Source organism: Musa acuminata, chromosome BXJ1-2, assembly GCF_036884655.1.
Source record: "Musa acuminata AAA Group cultivar baxijiao chromosome BXJ1-2, Cavendish_Baxijiao_AAA, whole genome shotgun sequence".
Lineage (NCBI taxonomy): Eukaryota > Viridiplantae > Streptophyta > Magnoliopsida > Zingiberales > Musaceae > Musa > Musa acuminata.
In genome coordinates, this window is record NC_088328.1 from 18,529,480 (window position 1) to 18,555,850 (window position 26,371).

The window sequence follows — 26,371 nt, forward strand, 5'->3', positions numbered from 1 at the left end:
TCTTGAGAGCATGGTATTTTCACCTCGGAGACATTTCGGATATTCCTATGCATATAGGTCTAGACTAAATCGACTAATGAAGACGTCAATAATATTTTTTTCTAATAAAAGAAATAACATAATCTAGTTTAAATAGTTTAATCGAGATGGATGGCTTAAGAATTTTATATCGTATTTGCTAATCCAACTATAATATTGGGTTAATTTAATTAATTAGCTAAACTAGGATAATTTAGCTTGATTATTTTAATCGATAAAAATTATTTTTTTTATAAATGAGAAAAGTGAAAACTAAAATATATTATTTTATTCAAACCCAAGATCTTACAATAATCTATCAAAGTTTTTATAGCTAAATCAGTATCCTTTAAATTGAAATGTTATTTAGATGATAGAAAGAAATAGTTAAGTGTTAAGTGTCATAAGTGAATGAGAAGAATAGAATTAATGAGAAAAATATAAATTAGAGTGCCTTAATACCTCATTAATTTCTAGATTAATCATACTCTTTGATTGATGATTATCAGTTGAATGCGCTAAATTAAACTCCCTTATTGATATATCTAAATAATGCTCTAAATCAATCTTTAGCTAATATATGTCAATGATCAATGTTTTAGGACATCCTAATTAGTATTTAAATAATAAACCCTAATTACTTTCACGATCAAAAGAAAACCAAATATTGATAATGAAGAAAGTATATGTGTTGAGGACGACAGTCTATGTGTGTGCATTTTGTAATAAGGTGTTCAACACCTATTTTAATTTGATGTTTTGATTAACAATTCTCTTAATAACCAAATCCAGTTTATTTTGTTAATGAGGTGATTGTACCTAATCGGTTGGCCTTGTGGATCCTAAATAGAGAGCATACTTAATTCAAATTATGTTATATCTCCTCGATCATTACACTAATGTTTTAGATGATTGCATTGGATTTTAATTGACTTTTTTCGTTTTGTCTGAAGCTGTGCCCGTAGTCTGAAGCTAAAGAAGATTCACACTTGTGCAAATGTTGGCTTATTCATTGTCTTTTTGTTGATGTGATAATTGGGTACGACTTACATACTACCACATGATTTTGTTTTGACTATATATGCAAGTGGCAACGAGAAATTCCTGTAATTCAACAGAGACTTGAGACCAAAAATGATGCGATTAGGTATCGGTGACATCAAATGAATATCATATGTGGTTTTTGGAATTATAACTTACAAATTCAGCTACAATTTGATGTTAATCCACTAATCCAAGTATTACAATTTGCATACACATTATCTAACATAATTATATCAAATGCAGCTAACTCTTGGCAAAACTAGCTTAAATGATTTTTTTTATAAAGTTTATGTAAATAGGAAATGGAAACTAATTGTCATTTGCCACAACCAATTCATGTTAAATTATCATTTCAGATATGCACTTTTGACTCTCCATTGAGCATGTAGGAAAGTTCTCTGATCAAAAGCCTGGAAAACTTTAGATTAGAAGTGATACGTGTTCTATCTCTAATCAAATAAAATAATGCACAGTTCTTTTTGTCATTGTGCATAAAATCAAATTGTAAAATATTCTAGTGGTTCAGATGCCCTGCATGCACTCAATCAAAATATCAGGAGTTCAAGTTTTATGTTATGCAATCTTTGGATGGAACAAATAAATTTAGAAACCAACAGAAATTCCTTCATGTAATATATTTTGAGCTTCTTTGCTTGATTTTACAGTATCAGGAGTTCTGATAAAATATATAGGTATATTATTATTCCTTATTAATTTCCACCGGATATAAACCAAGCGATAATGTATAACATTCCACCTGCAGCAATCAAGTCTTTTTATGTGTCAGGAATCTCACATAATCTGATAGAGACCTGTGGCTATGCCAAGTCCAGAATATGATTTCTCTGTTATTTCTTCCTTTGCATGGCATTTACGTATAACATTGCCCAATGCATGGGCGATGTTAAGAAGTTTAAGAAGGAGAGGAAGAAGTTTAAGTAGAAGAAGAAGAAGAAGACGACGACGAAGAATTGGACACAGAAACATCGAGAAGGCTATTGAGTTATATTTAGTAGACCATATAAAAGATTTTATTAGACACATTTAAGCCAATAATTACCACTTACAAGCATTCCATAGCCATATAATGCATGCATATATGCATTTATGATCGTAACACACTTGGTACAGGCTTCTTCTAGTAATTAAGCAGGGCACTGGTAGTCCGATGGCACATGCTTGCCACAGTCAACGAGCAGCTCAAGCGCAATAGGAAGAAGGACGTTGATGTCCAACGCCTTGGCCTTAATAGTAGTACAGAGACACAGCGCGGCGTCCAAGTCCGCGAGGCCTTGGATCACCGGGCAGCACTTGTCCTGCGTGTCCTGGCCGATGACCGCATGCACCAGCCCGCCGAGCAGGTCGACGCATGCGTCCAGCTTGAGGGTGTCGATGGGGCACGTCCCGGACGACGGTGGCGACGGCGTCTTGGGCGACGGGGGCACCGGCCCCACACTGCGCGGTGGAGGAGGGCACGGTGACGGCGGAGGCGGCGGCGGCGGGGACTGCTTGGGGGGAGTGGTTGGGGTGGAGCAGTAGGGGCAAGCCAGGGAATGAGGGAAGGAGGCGAAGTGTGCAAGTAGGAGGAGGACAGCCACATGGTACATCTCCATTCTTCCTACCTTGGTGTGTGATGAAGGTGCAGAGAGCACACACACAACTGGGTTGCTTATATAGAAGAATGCATGCCACAATCCCTGTTTGTGATTCTCCATATATGTGTACGCAAAGACTTTGGTGAACCCTAAATTGGAGTTCAAGGGACAAGGTTTTGCTCAGCTTCTGACAAAGGTCAGGCCCTGTTCTTTTCAACCACCTTGGATGATGACAAAGCCATTTAATACGTTTCACTGTCCACAAAGAAATGAATACTCGAAAAGAATACAAAGATCAAGATGGTCCCCTAGGATTATTCTTCTGCAGCTTCAGCTCAACCACTAGCTAAAGATTCAAACCAAAGATAGCAAGAACAAGGTGATTGTGAGATTAAATCCCAAGTGTTACTACCAAGTTTAGGAACTTTACTAGCTCATGGATCTCGAGAATAATTCATGCTTGGAAGACATGAAACAATGGACTACGATATGATAACAACATCTTCAGCGGAATTGTACAGAACAATGGGCATCCACAATTTGACATTGGAGGTTTTGTGGTCGCAGTTGTGAGGAAGATACATAGTTTGAGGTACTCCATAGATTGGGTTGACCTAGTGAAATCAGTATTGTTCTTGACAAAGACTTGTGGCCTCAGTGGAACCTCATAGGATGAGGGATCGACAGGGATCATGCAGGCATTACACGGCGCCAACCTGTCAATGGCGTATCTCCCCATGACCAAAGGCATCATGCAATCTTCTTTGATGCAGATAGATTATCGCTAGTGCCGACATCTTGTAAAGAAAGATTCAGCAAAAACGCGTCTGCAATACTTCATCAAGCAGTTACTCCTCTACCCATTTCGAACGTCATATATGTAACTTCTACAAAACTGAGGGGTTCTTTGAGAGTTTGATCTTAACAACTGGTGATCTGAGTGTATGATGCTATATGGACCAATCTCACGTTGTTCGGTGCACCTTATGGAATAGACTTACACATCAACTCTGAGATGATTCAGGGGATGAACAACACAATGAGCCAAGCTGCCTCCGACAATGTGTTAGGTGCATGAAGCTGAACTCGGAGAACAAATGATCTGCTCATTAGTGCAGGTCACAACATGGTTCCTAATCATGAATGTTTGTTGCTCTGATTCAAATATCACTCAATTAACACAACAAAGGCATAAGCTAGAGCAGAATGGACGAAATAAATCCATAGTTCCATACAAAGTTGATAGTGATGAAAGAGGAACAAGGAAGAATCCATATTGTAGTTGGAGCTTTGGCCTAAATATACATGTTTTTGGAAGATTTGCCCCTTGAAGATAAAAGCTAATGGATTCATGTCTGACACAATCTGTCTTTGAATTATGTGAGAGAAGTGTAGAGAGTGTAGTTTCAGGTCTCAGAGAGAGAAGCATGCATCAGCGTTCATAAAGCTATTATGGTGATCAATAAGAATCGTAATGCAAATTTGAACAAATTAACAAATTATATAGGGACATAATGATTAATATCTTCGTAACCAACTTCAAGCTCTGTTTTGATTCTTGTTTTTTTTTTGTTGAGGGCTTAGGCTACATAATTAAGAAGATAAAGAACAAGTTTGTTAGATTATGTGTCTAATAATTTAGTATAAGATATATTAGAGATTTAATTAAATTTTGATTAAGATTATTAACCAATAGAAAAAAATTTTAATACATGAATGTCCCTCTCAATTAGGACTCTCCTAGCTAGAGTCCTAACAATATCCCTAATCTATAGATCTTAATCCGTGAATGAAGAGTTCTCGCAAACTCCTCTCTAGTGGTGATCCACACAACATATACAACGATAACGCACCTCTACACGAAGCACGCTCTTTCCTCACGTTTGCGCACCACCCTACTACAACAACAAGGAGGGATCGATCCCTCTTATTGTCCTCTCACACCAAAGAGGAGATAGTTGACTGAAGGAAAGGGTAGGGAGGAGATGTAAAAGGTGGCGATAGTAAGGGTCTAGCCTATGACTCTTTAAGCCCCAATTCTTATATATAGAGAGTCTCATTTAATTAACCTTAATGGATCATTCTGTTGGGTATTGGATCTCTATCCAATAACCCCTCGCTTAATGGATATTAGATCACCATCCAATAATCTTAACCTTAGCCAACCTCTTCACCTCTTTAATAGGGATCGGCTAAGTAGGTTTTACATGAATACCCCTTTCAATGAAACACAATTAGGACTCTCCTAACTAGAGTCCTAATACAATCTTAATGATAAAGATTCTCTCATAATATATTTTCATAAACTTTTGCTTATACAATGATAATACGTTTGAATTCTAATCATCGATATATAATATTATTATTATAATAATTCTGCGAAAGATAAAAGGGTTATCCATCTTCAATATCATCGATCTTATGAAAAATAGAAATGTTATCGACATCTAATACCATCATTATAGTAATTTTATGAAAATTAGAGAAGAAGAATTTACTCTCCATCTATCATTTCTTAAGTTCAGGATCCATGCTTCTCGCTGAACAAATTCCTCTCTTTATCTAATCATATATCGCTGAACAAATTCACAGTAGTCTCTTTGGCTTGAAGATAACACGTTCCTGAATGAATGGTCTTCTTTTCACAGTGCACTGAAGTGATTCGAGGATGACATTATTTCCTCAATTAATTGTATTCATTTTGTTCTACTCTTTCTTTGACTTGTTCTTCTTCCTAATCATCACCTTTCCTAAACGATTTGTCTTCTTCAGTTTAGCAACCAAATGAAAACTCTCACAAATATGTAAAAATTATGAAACTAAATAGCAAGGGTTATGATGTTATGAAAGTAAATTATCAACTTAAAATTAGTTCTAAGATCTTCAAATTCTTGTAGATTTATTTTTTTCCTTTTAATGCTCTAAACCAAAAAAAAACATAACACAGTACTCGAAATAGGATGTGACCAATTTTTTTCTGAAAATTTTTAATTGTTCTCAAATTGCATTTAATCAGTCAATTTCTACTCGTCCACAACAATTAAATGAATTTTCTTAATTCAGTTAATTTTTAATTTTAGTAAAAAAATAATTGAATCAAATTACAGTCAATTATATGCATACATACATACATACATACATACATACATACATAAATACAAACATATATATATATATATATATATATATATATATATATATATATATATATATATATATATATATATATATATATATATATATATATATATATATATATATATATATATATAGTAAAGTTGTACCCTGCCATTCCTATACATTAGCTACATTAATCTAGACTATTAATGTATGATGTCTTCTACAACTGGATTAACTCTGAACTCTAATCGACTAAAATTGACTCGCAAACTGCTGCAAGCTGGACCTATATAACTTAAAAATTAACTCAAAGCAGTGAACCTAATTTATAATATTTAGAAATCAATAAATCCCGATTCCGAGGCCTTTTGCTGAACCCAGACCTCATATAGGTCCAAGATCCTCTTTCTATCGTGTTCATCTTTAGTTTGCTTTACTTTTTCTAGTTCATCCGCCTTTAGTTTGTATCACATAATCTCTATCCAAGTTCCATCACTAACAAATATGGATTATTGATCTACATTTGCAATACATTCTAATAAGCTAGAATCAAAACTGTAATCTTTGTATTGGCACGGACTACAACAACATAGTGACAATAATTTTTTGTGGAGTAGGACAACATGGCAATAACACTGAAATCATTAAGTATACATGTTCTATATATTGATATAACTTTGTATCTTAAAAAAACACCTAAGATTTACATAACCCATAATCATTGATATGTCACTTTAAATAGCATTCACAGAAATACTTCAAATACATGTAAAACATCAAAGAGATTATTCATATCACAGTAAGTGAGAAGCACAAAATACAGACATATTGCACATTATTCAATATGTTTAGCAGATGTGCATAAATGAAATAAGTGCCCTACATATACATAACGAGTAACGAGTAAAAGTCATTCCAAGCATCCTAATATGTTTCAAACTATTCAAAGGCCTGTCTGTGATTATAGATCCTGATGAATAAGAAAAAGGGATTAAGTACAAGAAGACTGGTCATCATCAAGTCATAGCTTACAAATAGGAAGCAAGTTCATACAGCTCGATTACAAGAGCATATTATAAATAACATACTACAATCATACACCTACTACTATCATACCCCATTGCGAGAGGAGGGAAAGATAACAGAGAGTAAAGCTAATAACATCCCTGTGCCCAGTGGCACGTTTAAAAGTTAATCCTTCACACTTCGCTTTATGTCGGCCAAGAAGCAATTTTGAAGTCCGGTATCGCGGAAGGCTATGCTCACGAATGTAAGCACAGCGAAGGTGAGAGAATTTGAAGGGTCAGCACACTGATGTTTGGGAATAACCTTGTGATGTACATTGATGGCAGGGAGTATTTAGTCTGCTTTTGAGATATATATATATATATATATATATATATATATATATATTAAAAACGATATGCCTAATGAAATATTCAACGCCAGCTCCTTGCGATTCTGATCTGCATCGGGGATGAAACACTTGTAGATTCCGGCATCACGACACGCAATGACGAGGAACGCCCACCTACGGAATGTATTCCATTCAACTTTCTTAGTCGATAAGTACCAAGGTCATGATTCTGTTGGAGTTTAACAATTTCGTTCGCGAGTAAAGAGTGAGGACAGCACCTGGAACACTAGGACTATTAATGTCGGTAGGAGCCTGATGGTGGTGGTGTTTGAAGGAGTGTTTCGTTCATGGCTTCTGCGCCTTGGCTCACGGGAAGGACCGCGAGGGATGCCATGAGGACGAGGAAAGGATGCGAGAGTGGTGCTGCTGACGAGGAGAAACTGCAGTGGGAGGAATGGTTCTGTTGAAGTCGACGAGGAGTAAGACGGTGAGCGATTCCAACGAGGACGAGGAGCGTAGACGGCGAGGAGGGAGCGCGAGGAAGCTGCACAGCCCCTCCACAAATGCGACGGCCCATTGCGGACGACGGCCAGGCAGCCCCTCCACGGTTGCGATGACATCGCTAGGTGGGTCTAACAATTTCCTTACCATTTTTGACACCAAATTTGTAACGTTACGCTACTCGTCCTCGTTGGAATCGCTCACCATCTGCATAGGTAATCCTCGTCGACTTCAATAGAACCATTCCTCCCACTGTAATTTCTCCTCGTCAGCAGCACCACTCTTGCGTCCTTTCCTCCTACTCATGGCATCCCTCGCGGTCCTTCCGTGAGCCAAGGCGCAGAAGCCATGAACGGAGACACTCCTTCAAGCGTCGCCATCAGGCTCCTACCGACATTAACAGTCCTGGTGTTCCAGGAGCTATCCTCACTCTTGCGTGGGGTTCCTCGCCATTGCGTGTGTCATCCCCGATGCAGATCAGAACCGCAAGGAGCTGGTGTTGAATATTTCTTTACTCCCTGCCATCGACGTACATCACAAGATTATTCCCAAACATCAGTGTGCTGAATTTTTAGATTCTCTCATCTTCGTTCAGTTCATAAACCACGGCCAATGTGTCAACTCCAACGAGGGTCTCACCTCAACTCCTGTGATCAGACACGGAATCTCTAGTGTCGTTTTTTCCCAAACATCTCTCGTGTTGTTTATAATAGGTTCTTGTATGTTGTTTATACTACCGGTACGATGGCTCTGTTGGGTCAGCAGGACGGATTGTAGTACATGCATCCTAACACTGTGTCTCTTCAAATCTTAAAGAAGTGTGCGGCACGTGTTGACGTTCCGTGTCGGTATAAATTTGTATAACGACACGGAACTTGGTGATTTCCAGCATCTCAAGTAATCGAAGTGGTAAATCTCTCAGGCGAAGATGAGGAGCTATTGAAATTTCAATAAGATTGTACTTTATTTGATTAGTAAGTTGCAGATGAAGAAGAAGAAGGTACACAACATGACAACAACAGCCAACGACATGAGAAGGATTGACAACCTTCTAAATGGTTCGAGATAAGGGAGGCACCCAAAAATATGATTGTCTTCCAATTCATTCAGAATGATAGACCATGGGATTTTGACAAGCAATTATCAATTCTACAAGGACTTACATGATGTGAATGGCCATCCATATAGATCTATCTGCAATTTAATTGTAAGAATCTAAATATTAACTGAAGCTATTTCAGCTATATAGACAGAGCATTTGGTATAAATAACTCAAATAAAGTTGGATATGTAAATTCCTTGGCTCTGTTACAAGTCAAACTAATAAAGGGCACGATGTATGTGCACTGGACTTCAAATCTGAAAGGATTGTCCAACTTTTGTTACTCATGGAATTATCAGAACTAAATGCATAATACAGGCGCCTAATCAGTTGAAAGATAAAGGAAACTAAAGCTGAGATCGACATCCAACAAGGGAAACAACAGAGAGGTCAACAAGTCGCACAGGACCTGTATGAAGAAATGCCTTGCTGAGAAAGTAGAAAAAGAATGAGAAGGAAACACGCACCTTAGTACCGGGGAAAGAGAGGTGGATTTCCTCATCGGGGATGAGTACGGGCCACGGCTCGCCAACCTCGCAGAACATCTGTTCGGTCTCGAGGAGCTAGCCACAGTTGAGGAGGCGTTGGCGGATGGCCTGCGCGGGGATACCGGTGGCATCTATGATCTCCTCGACGCCACTGACGTAGGCGACGGCGATCAGCGAGGGGCTGTCGTCGGTGCGGCGCTGCAGCTCGACCTGGCAGATGCGGTTGGATTCCTTGCGCAAATAGAAAACAAGAAATCATGACGAAAATGAAAAACTATATTGAATTAAAAAAAAAAAGAACTTACATAGATCTTCAAATATTCTTAGACCTCAATCCTATAGATTTGGATATTTAAGACTTGATGGATCTACACGTATATAAATATTATCTATTTATAGATATGAAATCCAAAAGATATACTTTTAACTTTTAACGCTCCCCCTTAAAAGCCTATTTTTAGAGATAAATCCTTTTCAAAAATCTTTAAATGATCTTTTAGAAAGAGATTTGATAAAAATATTTATAATATTATATTTGCTTTTGACCTCCACGAACCCCAATGACCCTTCACCTTGTCCTAGTACAAATTGGATTTATAACTAATTTTAAGGTACTTTAATTGACATATTAATTTGTTAATTTGATAACAAATATCCTCGATTAAATATCTTAATCATATATATTTTTAAGCAGCAAATGAGAAAGTCTTGTCATTTTAACGATATAGGAATACATTCTTCCCATCAAGTTGCTAAAGCTTTAATATAAGATTCGCTACTATAGCAATCTTCCTATAGTAAGTCTTGACATATGTCATCTTGGTCACATGACTAAAGGTTTCCTTATAATCTTCTCCATATGTTTTTGAAAACTTCCTTTAATATATCTTACCTTATAATGATCTATACTTTCATTTGATGTATTTTTCACCTTATAAACATATTTGTAAGTAATTACATCTATATTAGCAGGCTTTGACATAAGATCCCAAGTTTTAATTTTATGAAAATCTATCATTTCTTCATTCATGGCATCCTCCTACTTCTTAACACATTTGACTTCATCAAAATAAGTAGGCTCAAGATGGTTAAAAAAATATATTAACATATGCTTATATGTATGGTGCTAGTTTGATTTTTCTTTTTGATGTTCTCAATATTAAAATTTTCTCTTCATAAACATCATTACTCCTCTTATCGCTTTGCACCACCATTGATGATGAAGAAATAATAGGAGCAGATATAAATGAAAAAGAAGATGAGCCAAAATCCATACGAGACTCAATCATAGTTTTTGAACAAATATCACTTGCATTATTGTGATTGATATTTTTAAAAGAAACTTCATCAAACACCACTTCTCAAGATATCAGTTTGTGGATCTATGCATTTGTAATATTTTTTCTTTTTATCATAGCAATAAAGATGTGTTTCTTGGCCTTAGCATCAAGCTTGGTTCTCTTTGAGTTTAGTATGTGAATATAGCATGGAAAACCAAATACTCTAAAATATTGAACATTTGATTTCTCATCAAATATGAGCTTATTTGGAGACTTCAGATTGATTGGACTAAGGGGAGTTCGATTAATCATATAAATTGCATAAAATTTTGAGTAAATTCTTTGTAGGAAGCCAACATTTACAAGTCTTCATGAGATTTTGATCTTTCATTCTATGGCACCATTTTGTTGCGGTATGTTTGCATATATAAGTTCTCTTTTATCAAAAGTGAAACCCGGAGTGTGTAACCTTTTAATTTTTCTTTCATTAACACTTTTCACTATTAATTTGAATTCTTAAAATTAAAATTTTTTTTTTTGATTTTTCCATCACAAAGTAGACCCAAGTGAGCCTTTTAAAATCATCAACAAAGAAAAACATATAATAAGAACCTGAATAAGATCGTTATGAATAAGCTGTAAGAGATATTTTCACCTTGAAAGTGATCTATCAAAATATTCCCTATGCACTTTACCATATTGATAATCTTTACCAGCTTCATTATTACTAAAAGTAGTAAAATTATGAAGACTATTAAATAGATTTTTTTGCATCATAATTTTTAATTTGAGAAAATTTATATAACCAAGTTTAGTATGCGATGCAATCATTTTTACTCATCCTATCAATATAAGAGGTCGATACTAATAAAACATATAAATCTTCAACCCTTCTACCTATATGTGTTATATCTGTATTTAATTCTTTTATGTTGTGAAAAAAAAAAGACTTCATTAGGATAAAAAAGAACTTAATTTCTAACATTAAGTATTTGCAACAAAGAAGAGATTTTTCTTTATACCTAGAACATACTATACACTTTTTAATGCAATAGGATCATTATAATAATGGCAATATCTTCCTTCTCCACTTGGTGAACAATATTGTCTATCGGGATAATTACATCATTACCTTCGTATTGATGAAGATCGGTGAATTTGGTTTCATCACTAATGAGATGATGACTACATCTTGAATCAACTATCCAGTCATGCTCAAAGTTGATAGATGTCATCACCTTTCAGTCATAAAATATTTGTCATAGTCTTAGTCAATATTAGAACAATCTTTTTTATTTATAATATTTTCATCTTTAACCTTAACATGATAATTTTTTTTGATATGACCTAACTTACCATACCTATAACACTTGATATTCTTTCAATTTGCACCATTGTTCGAAGAATACTCTATCTTGCTATCAACATCATCCTTCTTCTCTTTATCTTTATTATTATCCTTTTTTATTTTGTAAAAAGGTTTCTTCATCTACCTATAACACTTGAAATTTTCACCATTTGACGAGCTAGAGATTCTTGAGAAGCAAGAAGATTTTCTAACTCTACTAAGGATGATTGTTGAACCCATCCTTGAATAGATATAATATAAAGAATATATTCTTTTCGAAGATCACGAATAATATAATGTTTCTTTCATGCATTAGAAATAGGTGTATTTGGATCCAAGAGTGATATCTCTAAATATAAATTTTTAATTTTTAAAAATATTAAGAAATTGAGAGATCACCTTGGATAGTAATTGTTAAATCATTCTTCAAATACTTTGTTGAGCAATGTATCAAGAGTGATCTAAATCTCTTAAGCTAATTTGTAACCAATAATGTGTTCAAAGAGATGATGAGAAATTGATCACTTTAACACTAATTCAACTTTTGTATTTAATGTCATCCATGATATCTTCTATCTATGATATCTAGTATTGTTATTGCATTGCTGCCAACTACATCACATAAATCTTTCCTTATGAGATAGGAATCTAAACAAGTATTCTAGATCTTATAATTAGATTGATTAAGTAGTTAAATACCAAATCTACTAATTCGATTATAATAATTCATACTTGAAAAAGATTATCTTCATGAAGAAAGATAGAGATCAAGTGCGCTTTCTCAAATAATAGTAACAAGATAGTACTAGTCAATATCAAACCAAATAAAAGAAAAAAATCAAGACGGAGAAATTTTCAAAAAAAAAACTTATAAAGATACCTCAGCTTTGTAGGCTTAAGTATTTGAGACATAGATAAAGATATTATCTGTTTTTATATATGAAATATAATTTAAACTAAAAGTCTCTTATCCTTATAATTTTATTTTCTTAACTTATTAAAAAACTAAAATAATATTTTAAAATCTTTAAAAAAAAAACACTTTTTAACACTCCACGGACGCTATCTTCCACGGTATAGAGGGTAGGACTCCACCGGTACCTTTAACAGAAACTTCAACATCATGATCTTACTGAACACGAGAGATGGGTAACTGATCGAGCTAAGCGAAGCGAGCAGGAGAAGCACGAAAAGCGATGGTCCGCTTAAGGCCACTTGTCGCATATAATGATTATACGATGGAATTTGAGTTTAGAATTATATGATAAATTATCAAAATTATTATCAGCTAAACTACTGACATTGGCTAAAGTAACTCCCATTTATAATTTGGACGATTGCTGGAAAAATACCCTACTTTTGGGTATTTCTTATATGGCACCTCCTCTTTTTTAAATTCTCAAATCACCACCTCCTATTTTAAAAATTCTGAAAGGACGCTTCAGAAACTGTCACAGTATGTTCCTGCCAACTGTTTATAGTCAAAAAAAAAAAAAAAAATACTGTAAGACTAGTTGAAAAACACTATATAGTATTAAAAAATATTATTGTAATTACCGATAATTTTTCTCTTTATATAAATTAATTACTATAAATGATATATTGCTTTATTACTAACTTCTATATCTGTGCTATAGTTAAGGAAATAATTAAATTTAGTTTTCTTAATCACATAAATAAGTTAGAAATTCTACTAATCAATTAAATTATTAATTAATTTATTTTCTAATGAGTGATTTGATATTAAAGAAGTAAATAGTTTACATTCTATTTTTATGTGTGAACAATAAGATATGAATATTATATTATTTTCTTTTATGTGTGAAAACGAATAAAAAATAAATTAAAAATAAAAATTAAATTATTATTTATCTTTCGGGGAGATCTCATCTTCTCCTATATAAAATGGCTATTTCTCTCTCATTCTCCATTAAGCCTAACAATGGAAAGATTAAGAAGATGATTTCTCGGGAAGTTGATATCGAGGAAAGGATAATCGAAGAGAGGTAGGATCCTTTCTTTTTCAATTAGCTTTGATTTATGTTTTGAAATATTGATATTGAGATTATTATTATTTTATGATGCATAATGATGTTTTACTTTCGAAATTTAATGAGTAGTAAATAATGATAATTGATTTGAGATGTTATAATGATTATTTGATTTATCTTGATATGTGAATTTTAATATTGATTTAATTATCAAAATTCTTATTTTTAGATTAACATAGTAGTTCTAATTTATTTAATTAGATATATCTATGTTTCAAGAATTATGTATGAATTTCTATAATATAATTAGTTTTAAATTTAAGATCATGAATTTAAAGTTTTAATTAATGAATTCAAATCATTTTTTAATAATTTTAAATATTGAAATCTAATTTAATAAGAGGAGTCTAATTGGGATCTGACTTGAGTCAAGTTGATCGATCAGATCGAATCGACTCAACCCATGTGGTCATGTATGACCTAGCTCATGTGACCAAGTACAACCTAGCCCATGTGACTTGGCATGACCAAACCTATGTGGTCGGGTAGAAGCCAGCTCATATAGCAAGGCACGACTCAACCCATGTGGCTAGGCATGACTCAACCCATGTGACTAAGTATGATATAGTTCATGTGGTCATATATGACTCAACCCATATGGTAAGGTACGATCCAACCATGTGACTAGGCATGGGCCAGCTCATGTGGCTAGGTACGATCTAGTCCATATGGCCATGTATAACCAAACTCATATGGTAAGGTATGACCTAACCATGTGGCTAGGCCAGTCAGCTCATGCGGTAGATACGACCCAATTCATGTGGTTAGATATGATCCCAACTCATGTGTCTAGGACCAACTCGCGAGTCAAGCAAGACCTAGTTTAATGGCAAGGCTCAACCCAACTTATAAGTGAGACTTAGCCTAGTTCATGAAGTTAAGCTTGCCCAACTACACGATTGGTATTAGACTTATAGTCACCCCTTTTATATAACCCATCGTACTTCAACTCAACTTAGTACTTGGAACAAATATATACAGTGCATGTGGAATATGTATATGCAGTGTATGTAACCCGTCCAAGACTTAGGTGGGTTGGTTCGATTTGGGTTAGCACTATACGATATAGTCTAATTTCCTTCCTCTCTATTGGTTCGAGCTCATTAATTGACAAATTAAACAAGTTTGATCAATTAAAGCCAATTTAGGGTGATTCCACACTAACTTGACTAGTTCAAATCTATTTGACCTAATCGAGATCAATCAAATCTAAATTAGACTGGTCTAGGGTGATTCCAAACTAGTTCTATAAGAATTTGATGTTGGTTCTATTAGATTATAATCGAATTGAGTTTGGTTTTAGTCAATTGAGCTATTTCAATTAGAGTTTTGGTTGATTGAGGACAATTGAGATATTGATATTTCATGCTTTGATGATTTGATGAATTTAAAGGTTTTATCTGAAGATGTCATTTGAAAATAATTATTGGTTTTCTATTTTCTTATGTTTATGATATTAATATGATGAGTATCATGTAGTAGATATGACTAGACTAGTAGTTCACATTGGGAGTGCAACCTATGAAATGAGCTACGGGCCCATCATAGTGCGGAGCCACCAATGAACATAGTCTAACAGATTTACATCAAGTATGGTCTCTCATAATATTTAATTATATTTATTTCTTGATATATGCATGAGTGATTGGATGAGTGTAAATAAATTATCATGGATGTTTATGTATCCCTACCGAGGGCAAGTATGGCGATTCTCTTCGGGGATTAGCGAGCCGTCAGACGTGATGTTAGACGGTTCCTCCATCCGCTGTTGGGAGGAATATGTCCCCACTTGGGCGGGTGAGGGATACCACTCCATCCGTTGTTAGGAGTGCGATATGGATTATCTCCGTCCGCTATTGGGAGGAATCCATCCCATGGAATATGCCTCTTCATCCGCTATTGGGAGAGTGCACCATCGAGTGATGTACGCCTTTGTTATTATATATATGTTGCATGTGGCTGATGCATGATTTTGTTCATTATGTAAGAAATTATCATCATTTTTCTGATGCATAAGTTTTATGATGAATAAATATATTTTCTTATTGAATTATTGATGTGGTTGCTGATGTGTTTTTATTTTATATTTATTTTCAGAGTAATTTACTACTATGTAATAGATCTAAAGCTTGGATGAAAGAGACTTATGGTCCTATCAAGAAGATGTTGAAAAGAGAATGAGGAAGTTTATTATATAAATTATGGATAATAAAATATTAATTTATTATTCTTTTTATAAATTCGGGATGTGATAATTGTATAATGTTTTTGAACTAAATATTAATGGTCCGATGTTTTTGAAAACAAAAGCACTACATCGTGTTTTTGTTTAAAAAATATTATAGTGTTTTTAAATTAGTTTTGTTTAAAAAAATACTATGACATCAATATTTAGTTCAAAAATACTATACAGTATTTTTTGGAAAAAAAACACTATAAACAGTTGGTAAAAAAAATCATCATGGTTTTTGGATTGGGCAAAAAAAAAAAAAAAGATAGCTTTTTGAAGAGGTATTTTCGAGACATTAGAAATAAAGGATGATGGTTTGAGAATTTTGAAAAGAGGGTACTTTACCCAGCAATCATGCATATAAATTTAGCCTAAATATCATCACTTTTCTGTCCTACTTTCTTCTTAAATGATAAACCTCTTTTATAAAATTATAGTCTAAGGATTATTTTCCTTTTATTAATTTTTTAATAAAAATTAATGATGTAGTTGACACCTGATCCCTTGTGATTGACACTATAATGTGGCCAATATTTCGATATCATGTAATCGATATTTTCACCACCTATAGTTGAAATGACATTGTTTGTTGGATGTTTTCGACTACACATTCTATATCAAATCGTATCAATATCAATGCATATCTATCAGTATAACAATTCTAAAATCATACTATAAAAGTTCCCCTTATATACATTCTTATATGTAAAAAAGTTTTCATTCTACTTTTAATTTTATTAGTCTCAACACATCATCAATATATCAACTCTTAAACTAATTTAAATATTGGAGGAGTTTTGTCGGGCACAACCCCAATGTAATTTTACATAAATCAGAATCTTCTAAATTCAGGTATTCTCGATATCAATTACAGATAGAAGCAAAAGAGGACTTGGCTTTAAGTCAACATCCATTTTGAATAACTAGATTTTGACATAACAAATTTCTTTGCTAGTATCATTCTATCATAAATCTAAATCCAATTGGTTACCTAAATCATCAATTCATGCCAAACCTAAGTTGGAGCATCATTTTCATATCCATACACATTTATAAGTACCAAAGTGACTTAAGTAAAACTAGAAACTAGAACTAAAGATTTGGTGTGCTTTGTAGTTGTAGCCTAAGCATCACCTAATCTCGTTTCACAATTTGAAGTATGGACTCTCATGTAGTTATAGTTTAATTATCTATCCAAATCACAAGTACGTTCTATTCATGATTAGTTGATGACTTTTGCTACAAGCATAAACTTAGGCTTTAATAGACTTCCAAACACTTTTTATCTTTTATAGAATGCTTTCTCAACGTGTACAAATAAACTTATAGTGAACATTAGGTAAAATCCTTTAGGAATCCAAGATAACCAACAAGACATCTGTCAAACTACACAAGATTTGGGTAGAAATCACACACCACATTATAACGTAACAATTCTATAGCAAGTCTATTATATAAACCATAGAAAGAGCTCTGATCGGATTGTAATATGAACTAAATAATCACAAAAATACTATATTTAATTATTCATTCATTTTATAAATAATTTGATATTGCTACTACAAATCATAAAAACTTAAGTTGTCACGAAATGTCCTTATATATATATATATAAATACTAGGTAAAACAAAGAGAGATAAACGTAATATTTGGATTCATGATTTGCTCTGCTATCATGATCATGATCATGATTTTGGGTTTAGTTTCCATTTGTCCTTAGATCGTTAGAAAATGATACAATGTATATTAGATTCAAAAATTCCCTCTTACAAAGTCGTGACATATGAAATAAACCTAAATGTATGATGCAAGTTCAAATGAAGAACAAACACTAGGGGTATCTATTACTATTTAAAATTTGATTAATGGCCAAATTTAAAGGATTATTGCTCCTAATCGGTGCATACTACCATGTTTTTACTCCTTACGGGTCCAAAAGCACACAACCAAAATTATATGTATGCCAATTCTATTTTAGAGCGTTTACTACACTCAACCTACCTAAGGAAACCCGAGATTCCAACACTTAATACTTCCATTTCAGAGTGCAACATATGGTTTAAATCCTGCCTCAAATTCTAGTATTATATTCCGATTACTTGTCACTAATTAAAAAATATTTTAACATGCATTAAATTTTATTTGTCACATGAGCATTTATAACATTAGTGGTATATTCTTCTTGTTTCCCAACAAATTTCTACAAAATCTAATAGCAAAACTATTCTAAGATTTCTTATCAGAAGAATATTATTATTTTTTACATAATGCAACCTAATCTCGAGGATGTATCTATCACATCTGCTATGGTGTTTTCACATCGTATACATTCGACGCATAAGATGACGATAAGTGGTGGTACAAATGTGCTTTGGAATCCTGCAAGCAGACCCTCTGGGTGTAGTTGCACTCGTTTGCGAACACTCGTATCAGTTAATCTCCAGCTATAAAGGCACCGAGTTTGCTGGTATGAAAAACATAATTAAATTAACTTCCGAAACAAAATCGATTTAATTTTGAAGACTAGAAATGATTTTGATTTGAGAGTACTCTTCTTCTTTAGTTTTGTTAATCGATTCGATCTTGTTTGATATTCTGAAGATGATTCTGTTGAACTATTTTTACTTGCAAGTGTAAGGTGGAAGTTTAGAACAATGGGTTTGGTATGAAGATCTATATATGGGTAATAAAACATAAGGTAAACCACTTTTACCAAAAGTTTGAGCATATAATAATTATCTTAACTTATATTTTATCTCTAACACTTGAACATGATCTCCACTCTAATACACCATCTGGATGATTTGATTCACAAATTTTACTCTGGTGATTATATTCTACACTCCAAAATTGGCTGACTATGAGGTTTGTTAGTCTCCTTTTATTTTTTCTTTTTTTGAACAAATCCAGTTTTATCAGTTTATTTATTTATTTATTGTTATTATGGTCCTATAAGATTATTGTGACAAGTGGTTTGAAAGTTTGCTCCCAAAATCAATGGAGAAATTCCTTTTTCAGATGAAGCCACTTCTTATCAAAGGCAACTAGAGAGGTATGGCCTGTAAACTTTCTAGTATTATGTAGATCAAACAAATTAATCTAGTAAGTTTGATTTACATATCCATAGAAAACATATTAAATTGATAGGGATAAACGATGCTAGTAATTTAAATGCACCATAAACATATGTTAGTAACTCAAAATTTAGTAAAATTGTTAATATCATGAAGTTATGGAACATTATAAAAATAGTTGTTAATTAATACATTCTTATTCATCAAGCATCCAACAACAAAATTTTTAAAATATGTAGAACAAGTATCATGCATGCTTCAATATTAGTTGCTTTATATATGTTAAATTTGAGGGTTGGTATAATTATAAAGTTGTTCCTTTACGAGGAGATCAAGATTTGAGTCATAGAAATAGTCTTTTTAATTATTTAAAAATAAGATTATGTATATTAACCCGCTCCAACCCTTACATTAATAAGAGCATGATGCATTGGATATGTTCTTTTTATATATATTAAATTTGGAATGATGTCAACCTAGCTACTTGTCGTTATATAATTTGACAATTGTGATTTTTGAAACAGAATCATCCATCACCAAATATTATCATAAAAATATTATTTTATTAATTAATTTATTTTTTATAATATAATTTAAATATGTTAGCTGTAAAAATAGATCGTCACTAAAATCCATATTCATTGACAAGTGTATCTTTTTTTCGTCACTACAAACTTTTGACCATCGGGCGTAAGCCGATGTACATGAATAGACTCTTCTATAACTAAGGTTCTTTTGTTACAAACACGAAAAGCCTTAGAAACAGTAACCAAGAAAGATGCTCATCGGATTTAGCATCAAACTTTCCTAAGATATTCTTTTCATTCAAAATAAAGCATTTACAACCGAAAACTTTAAAATAAGAAACATTTGGTTTTTTGTTATTCCATAATTCATAAGGAGTTTTTAATAGAGATGGTCTTATTAGAACCCTATTCATGACATAGCAAGTCATATTAACGGTTTCGACCCAAAAATATTTAGGTAGACTATGTTCATTTAACATGGTTCTTGCCATTTCTTGTAAATTTTTATTTTTTCTTTCAATTACCCCATTTTGTTGAGGATTTCTCGGAGTGAAGAAGTTATGATTATATCCATTGGATTCACAAAAACTTTGGAAGTCACGGTTTTGAAATTCGCAGCCGTGATCACTTCGAATTGATGAAATCATGAAGTCTTTTTCGTTTTGAGTAAGTTTACAAAATTTAGAAAAACATTTGAAACAATCACTTTTGTGAGCCAAGAAATATGACCAAGTGTATCTACTATAATCATCTACAATTACGAAGGCATATTTGCTTCCTCCTGGACTCGTTGTGTCAATTGGTCCAAATAAGTCCAAATGGATCAATTGCAATGGTCTAGTGGTGCTAATTTGATTTTTTTGTTTGAAACTAGTTTTTATTTGTTTTCCTAGTTGACAAGCATCATACACTTTGTCCTTAACAAACTTCATATTGGGAATCCCTCGTACTAACTCTTTAGATGAAATCTTAGATATTAGTTTCATACTTGCACGGCTTAATCTCCTATGTCAAAGCCAAGCATCATCATTTAAAGCGAAAAAGCATATTTCATTACTAACTTCAACAGGTTGATTGTGCAGACATTATTTTATTTTAAGGCAATCAATGATATGTTATTGTTTGGTTTTTCAATAATGCACACATTAGATTCAAATCTAACAATGTAACATTTATCGCATAATTGACTAATACTTAAGAGATTATGTTTTAATCCATCAACTACCAACACATCATCAATTGAAAAACTTAATTTGTTACCTATGGTTCCCTTGCCAATGATTTTACCTTTGTTGTTGTCTCCGAATGTGATATACCCTTCTTCTTTGCTAGTGAGCATAGAGAAATGAGATGGATCTCCGGTCATATGCCTTGAGCATCCACTATTAAGATATCATTTCTTGCTACTAGCTTGTGAGTTTGTCTACAAAAGAGGATGGTTTTTAGGTACTCATTTGATTTTGGGTGCCTCAAAAATTGATATACTAATTTTGTCATATATCATTGAATTATTTATAGTTCCTTTAGGAACCCATATCAACTTATGTGGACTAATTTTCTTAAATGGACATTTGTAAACAACATGTCCGGATTTACAACAAAAGTTGCATTTCAAATGAGGTGAAACATGTAATGTGGGTCCTTTAATGAAGGTGATAAGATTTTGGTGAGATCCTCTCACAAAACCAATTCCACTTCTATTTGCGACGTGACCCTTGTTTGCAAGGATCATGTCCAAGCATTTGCTACCGACCTTAAACTTGTTTAAGGTCTCTTTAAGTAGCAAATTCTTATTTTTTATTATTTCTAAGTGTTCACACTTAGAGCATGGAGGAGTTTGAAGACTATCAAGCTTATTTTGTAGAAAGGCATGCTCTTTCTTTAATAGATTGAACTCCTTACTGATAGTTCTACACTCATCAAATAATTCGTGAAAAGAGAGAAAGTTCATCGAAAGATAAATCTTCATTAATTAAATCATATACCTCTCCTCCTAAAGCCATTAGGGCGAAGTTTGCCTCCTCTTTGTTGCTAGCTTCTTCATTCTCAGAATCACTTGAGTCGTCCCAAGTTGCTTTTAAAGCTTTCTTCTTCTTCGGTTGCTTCTTCTTGGCTTGGGGGCATTCATTTTTGAAGTGCCCTAACTTCTTGCATTCGTAGCATATTACTTGGTCCTTTTTATGTTCAAGTTTATTTTTTTCTTATTTTTAAATTTATTCTTTCTTATAAATTTTTAAAATTTTTGAGTTAAAAGCGTAATGTCATCATCACTGTCCTTATCACTTGATGTTCCTTTCAAGTGGTCTTCTTGTGTTCTAAGTGTCATATCCTTCCTGTTCTTTGGAAGGGGGTTCTCGAGCTCTTCATTAGCATGACACGTCATTTCGTAGGTCATTAGAGACCCAATAAGTTCTTCAAGAGGAAATATTTTAAGGTCTTTGACATCTTGAATGGCTGTAACTTTTGGATCCCAACTCTTTGGAAGAGACCTTAAAATTTTAGTTACTAGTTCAAAGTTAGAAAAATATTTACCAAGAGCTTTGAGTCCATTGATGACATCCGTGAAACGGGTGTACATGTTTCCGATGGACTCACTTGGTTTCATCCGGAAAAGTTCGTAAGAATGCATAAGAATGTTGATTTTGGACTCTTTCACTCGGCTAGTGCCTTCTTGAGTGACCTCAAGAATTCTCCAAATATCAAAAGCCGAATCGCAAATCGAAACGCGATTAAATTCATTTATGTTAAGTGCACAAAACAAGGCATTCATAGCCTTTGCGTTTAAAGCAAAAACCTTCTTCTCCGATTCATCCCATTCGCTCATCGGAAGAAAAGATTTTTTAAATCTATTTTCGATAATATTCCAAAGCTTAAAATCCATGGAAATAAGGAAGATCCTTATACGAGTCTTCTAATACGTGTAATCCGACCCATTAAACATAAGCGGACGTGTAATAGAGTGACCCTCTTGCATGCCGGAGTAAGCCATCTCTCTTGGGTATTAAACCAAATATGAGAGTGAGCCTTGTTTTGATACTAATTGTTAGGATCGGAGTGACACTAAAAGGAGGGGGTGAATTAGTGCAGCGGATTAAAACTCATAAGTTTGAAATCGATTTCGTAAATGTGTAGAGATTTTGATTCGACAAAGGATGACTTAGCTAAAATAACTCGAGTAAAGGTAATCAAGAGTAGGGAGATGAAAATCGAATGATTTGCAGCTAAGTAAAGAAATGGTTCAGAAAATTAAACACTTACACATTCAAGGAACACCACGATGTACAGTGGTTCGGTCAAATGACCTACATCTATATTCGAAGCCTTCTTCGATGAGGCTCTCAACTTCTACTAGCAAATCACTTTGAAAGGGAAGGACCAAATACCCCTCTTACAACCTTCTTACAAGTGGTTCACACTCTTACAGATTTTTCAAAGAGAGAGGGAGGTGAACACTTAAGCGATTGAAAACAAGACTTTGCTAGAGCTTTTTCTCACTTTTTAACTTATCAAAAAGGTGTTTTCTCTACTGAGAATTGAGGGGTATTTATAGGCCCCAAGAGGATTCAAATTTGGGCTCCAAATTTGAATTGCTTTTGGGTTTTTCGGTGCTGGCGGTGCCATCGCCTGTCAGTGTTTGACACTGACAGTGTACTGGCGGTGCCACCGCTAGACGTCTCGGGTTCTGGGCGGTGCCACTGCCCAGTCTAGCAGTGTACTGGTGGTGCCACTACCCAGTATGGTAGTGTACTGGCGGTGCCACCGCCCAGTCCAGCGATGTCACCGCCTAGACTATTCCAGCTCATTGGTTGGGCTCCAAACTTAGCCCAAACCAGTCCAAACTAGGGCCCAATTGGCCCATAACCGGGTTATAGGATTAACCCTTAATCCTAATCCAAATTATATGCAAACTATGAAATTAAGACATAGCCCTAAGCAAATTTTAACCGGCAACATTGAGTTTCCTTCCAGCGAGCTTTTCGACGAACTTCCAGTAGACTTCCGATACACCCTCGAATTTCTTCCGGTGGACTCCCAGTAGGCTTCCGGTCTTGTGGTGGGTTCAACGAGTCTTTAGCAAGTATCTGAACCTTCTCAATGATCTCCGCGAACCTCCGACGATCTTTCCGGCGGACTTCCGACGATTCTTCGGACTTTCGACGGACTCTCGAACACCCATCGAACTTGACTCCGGTAAACTTGCTTTATGTCTTCAAGCTATCATAGTTAATCCTACACACTTAACTCAATAATATAGATTAGATCAATTAATCCATCAATTGACTTCATCATCAAAATTCGAGATTCAACAAGGTGCTCATTTGAGAATGAGTTCCCTAATTAAGCTGCTTACGAAATGTTGGATGGTTAATGATGCCTTATTATCAGATAGCAATTCCGTAGTCCTAGTGATATATCTAGTCCTTATACTTGAGACACTAAGGATGTCCTGTATGAGTACTTCATTTTTTGATACCGGACTTATAGGTCTGGAGGTTCTAGATCTAGCATAGTTTGTCATCGGGAGTAGTAGCCAACCTTATGAGAACTATTGAGTATTGATAAAGGATCATATGTTAGGATCGAGTCGGCACTAGGGGGTGAATTAGTGCTTACGATAAAAATGACATCGGTTCGAAAAATCTTCGTTTTGATACAAATCGATATCGGAAATGCTTAGCTTTGAAAATGTTTATAAGAGTGTGCAGCTAAAGTAACAAGGAAGTAAAGTAATTTGCAAGGAATGAAAATTAAAACAAAATTGCAAACCGAGTTTTATAGTGGTTCGATCATCGTGACCTACATCCACTCTCGATTCCCCTTCTGTCGTGGTCACCGGCATCTACTAACGATCTTCCTTCAATGGACGAAGACCAACTACCCTTACAACTCAATTCTCCTTTTGACAGGTTTAGGAGAGAACCTTTACACCCCCACTACCTCCTCTCTTAAACTTCACCAATAGTTAGAGCTTGAGAGGAGTTCTCACAAGATTACAATAGCATTTTTTTTTTTTTACTCTCAATTCTTGTGTCTTCTAAGTAGGGATGAGAGAGATATTTATAGGCCCTAAGTGGATTCAAACTTGGAGTCAAAAAGTGTCTCATCCCTGATTTTTAGGGTGTTAGGCGGTACCACTACTTGCAGCACTAACACTGGGTGGTACCACCACCAAGTCTAGCAGTACCACTACGTGACACAATTTGAGAGACTATGTCTGGGTGGTAGTACCGCCTAAACTAATGGTAGCACTGCTTGACATTGGACGGTACCACTGCCCAATATAGCAATACTACTATCTGACATAGTCTCGGAGACTATGTCTCATAGACTAAGCCACTAGCAGTGCCACCACCTGGATCGGTAGTGCCATCGCCTGACCTAACTTTTGGGTCATTGAATAGGCCTTTTTCTTGGCCCAAAATAGCCTCACTTTGGGCCCAGTTGACCCCTAATTGAGTTAGCCTAATTATATTCTAAACCGACTCAATTAGATTCTAAACTAACTCGATCTAGACATAATCAATTATAAGCGAATCCTATGTTGTCCGACATATCATTAGTTCATTCGGCACTTCATCCGATCCTTTGGCGTATTGCCTAATCGGCATGTTGACTTCTGTAACTTTCGATCTCCTTGGCACAATGTCTGATCCTTCGACTCGATGCCCGAATTCATGGCACGAAGCCTTCTACCGACACATTAACCGATCCTTTGGCCTGATGTCCAATCTTCTGACATGTTTGCTCTGGCCCAATGTCTGATTCCTCCTGCTTTAATCAATTTACCTTTTTTGATCAAAACTAGTCCTGCATCACTTAAACGCACATTAGATGACAAACACACCAATTAATTTCATCATCAAAATTCAAAATTCAACATCATTCACTCTCGGTGTCATGAGAGGAATAGCACATGTGTTCTCGCTCAAACAAATCCCTAGCCAGGTTCATTCGGATTGAGAGAGAAAGAGTTCTCTGGGAGAATCCGATTAGAGCAAGACTCGAGCATAAATCGTATGGGTCTAACAGTACCATATCCGATATACAGTCTCTGGGATATTAGATGGATTAAGGATTATATGTATATAGTAACTAAGGATAGACAAATCCAATGGATTGGATTTCCTTGTATCTTCTAGGGACTGCGGCGTAATGACCTAGTATATCTGTAGTCGATAAGTCGAGTGAATTATTATGGAGATAATAATTCACTAAGCCAGAAGGAGTTTTAGTAGGTATTACTCATGGCCAACTCGATATTGGGCCTAGAGGGTCACACACATATAGTAAGCATTGCGATGAGTAGACATTCAGATATGAGATATCCGTCGAAGCCCCTATCTTATTGGATATCCAATACGCCCTTAAATTATTAGATCTTATTGATGAAATCCAATAAAAGCCAATGAGAGATTATTGAATAGAGATCCACTAATATAAGAGGCTTGGGTAGTTGGATGGAGATCCAATACCCAATAGGGCTGGTCCATTAGGGTTAAGTTGACAAGGGACTTCTATAAATAGGAGAGAACAAATGGTTCATAGGCTAGAGCTTCTTTGGGTTACCTTCCCCTATTCTTCTATCCTTCTTCTCTTCAGATAGCAGGCCAAGAGACTTGAGGAGTATCGTCGTA

The 26,371-nt window shown here is 34.6% G+C and overlaps 1 protein-coding gene and 1 long non-coding RNA gene across 2 annotated transcripts; both read right to left on the minus strand.

Moving 5' to 3' along the window:
• Nucleotides 1–2,048: 2,048 nt before the first annotated feature.
• LOC135612361 (36.4 kDa proline-rich protein-like) lies at nt 2,049–2,760 on the minus strand. The gene has a single exon (XM_065108553.1). The coding sequence runs from the start codon at nt 2,673–2,675 to the stop codon at nt 2,208–2,210; it is 468 nt and encodes a 155-aa protein (XP_064964625.1). The 5' UTR covers nt 2,676–2,760; the 3' UTR covers nt 2,049–2,207.
• Nucleotides 2,761–8,995: 6,235 nt separating this feature from the next.
• On the minus strand, nt 8,996–9,582 carry LOC135612363 (uncharacterized). Its single transcript, XR_010486937.1, has 2 exons — nt 9,531–9,582; nt 8,996–9,456 (listed from the first exon to the last, which is right to left on the minus strand). It is a non-coding gene; the product is annotated as an uncharacterized LOC135612363 (long non-coding RNA).
• Between the last annotated feature and the right edge of the window lie 16,789 nt (nt 9,583–26,371).

Bases quoted from the DNA above. Each gene is read 5' to 3' on its own strand.
- LOC135612361 (XM_065108553.1), bottom strand. From the start codon at position 2,675: ATGGAGATGTACCATGTGGCTGTCCTCCTCCTACTTGCACACTTCGCC.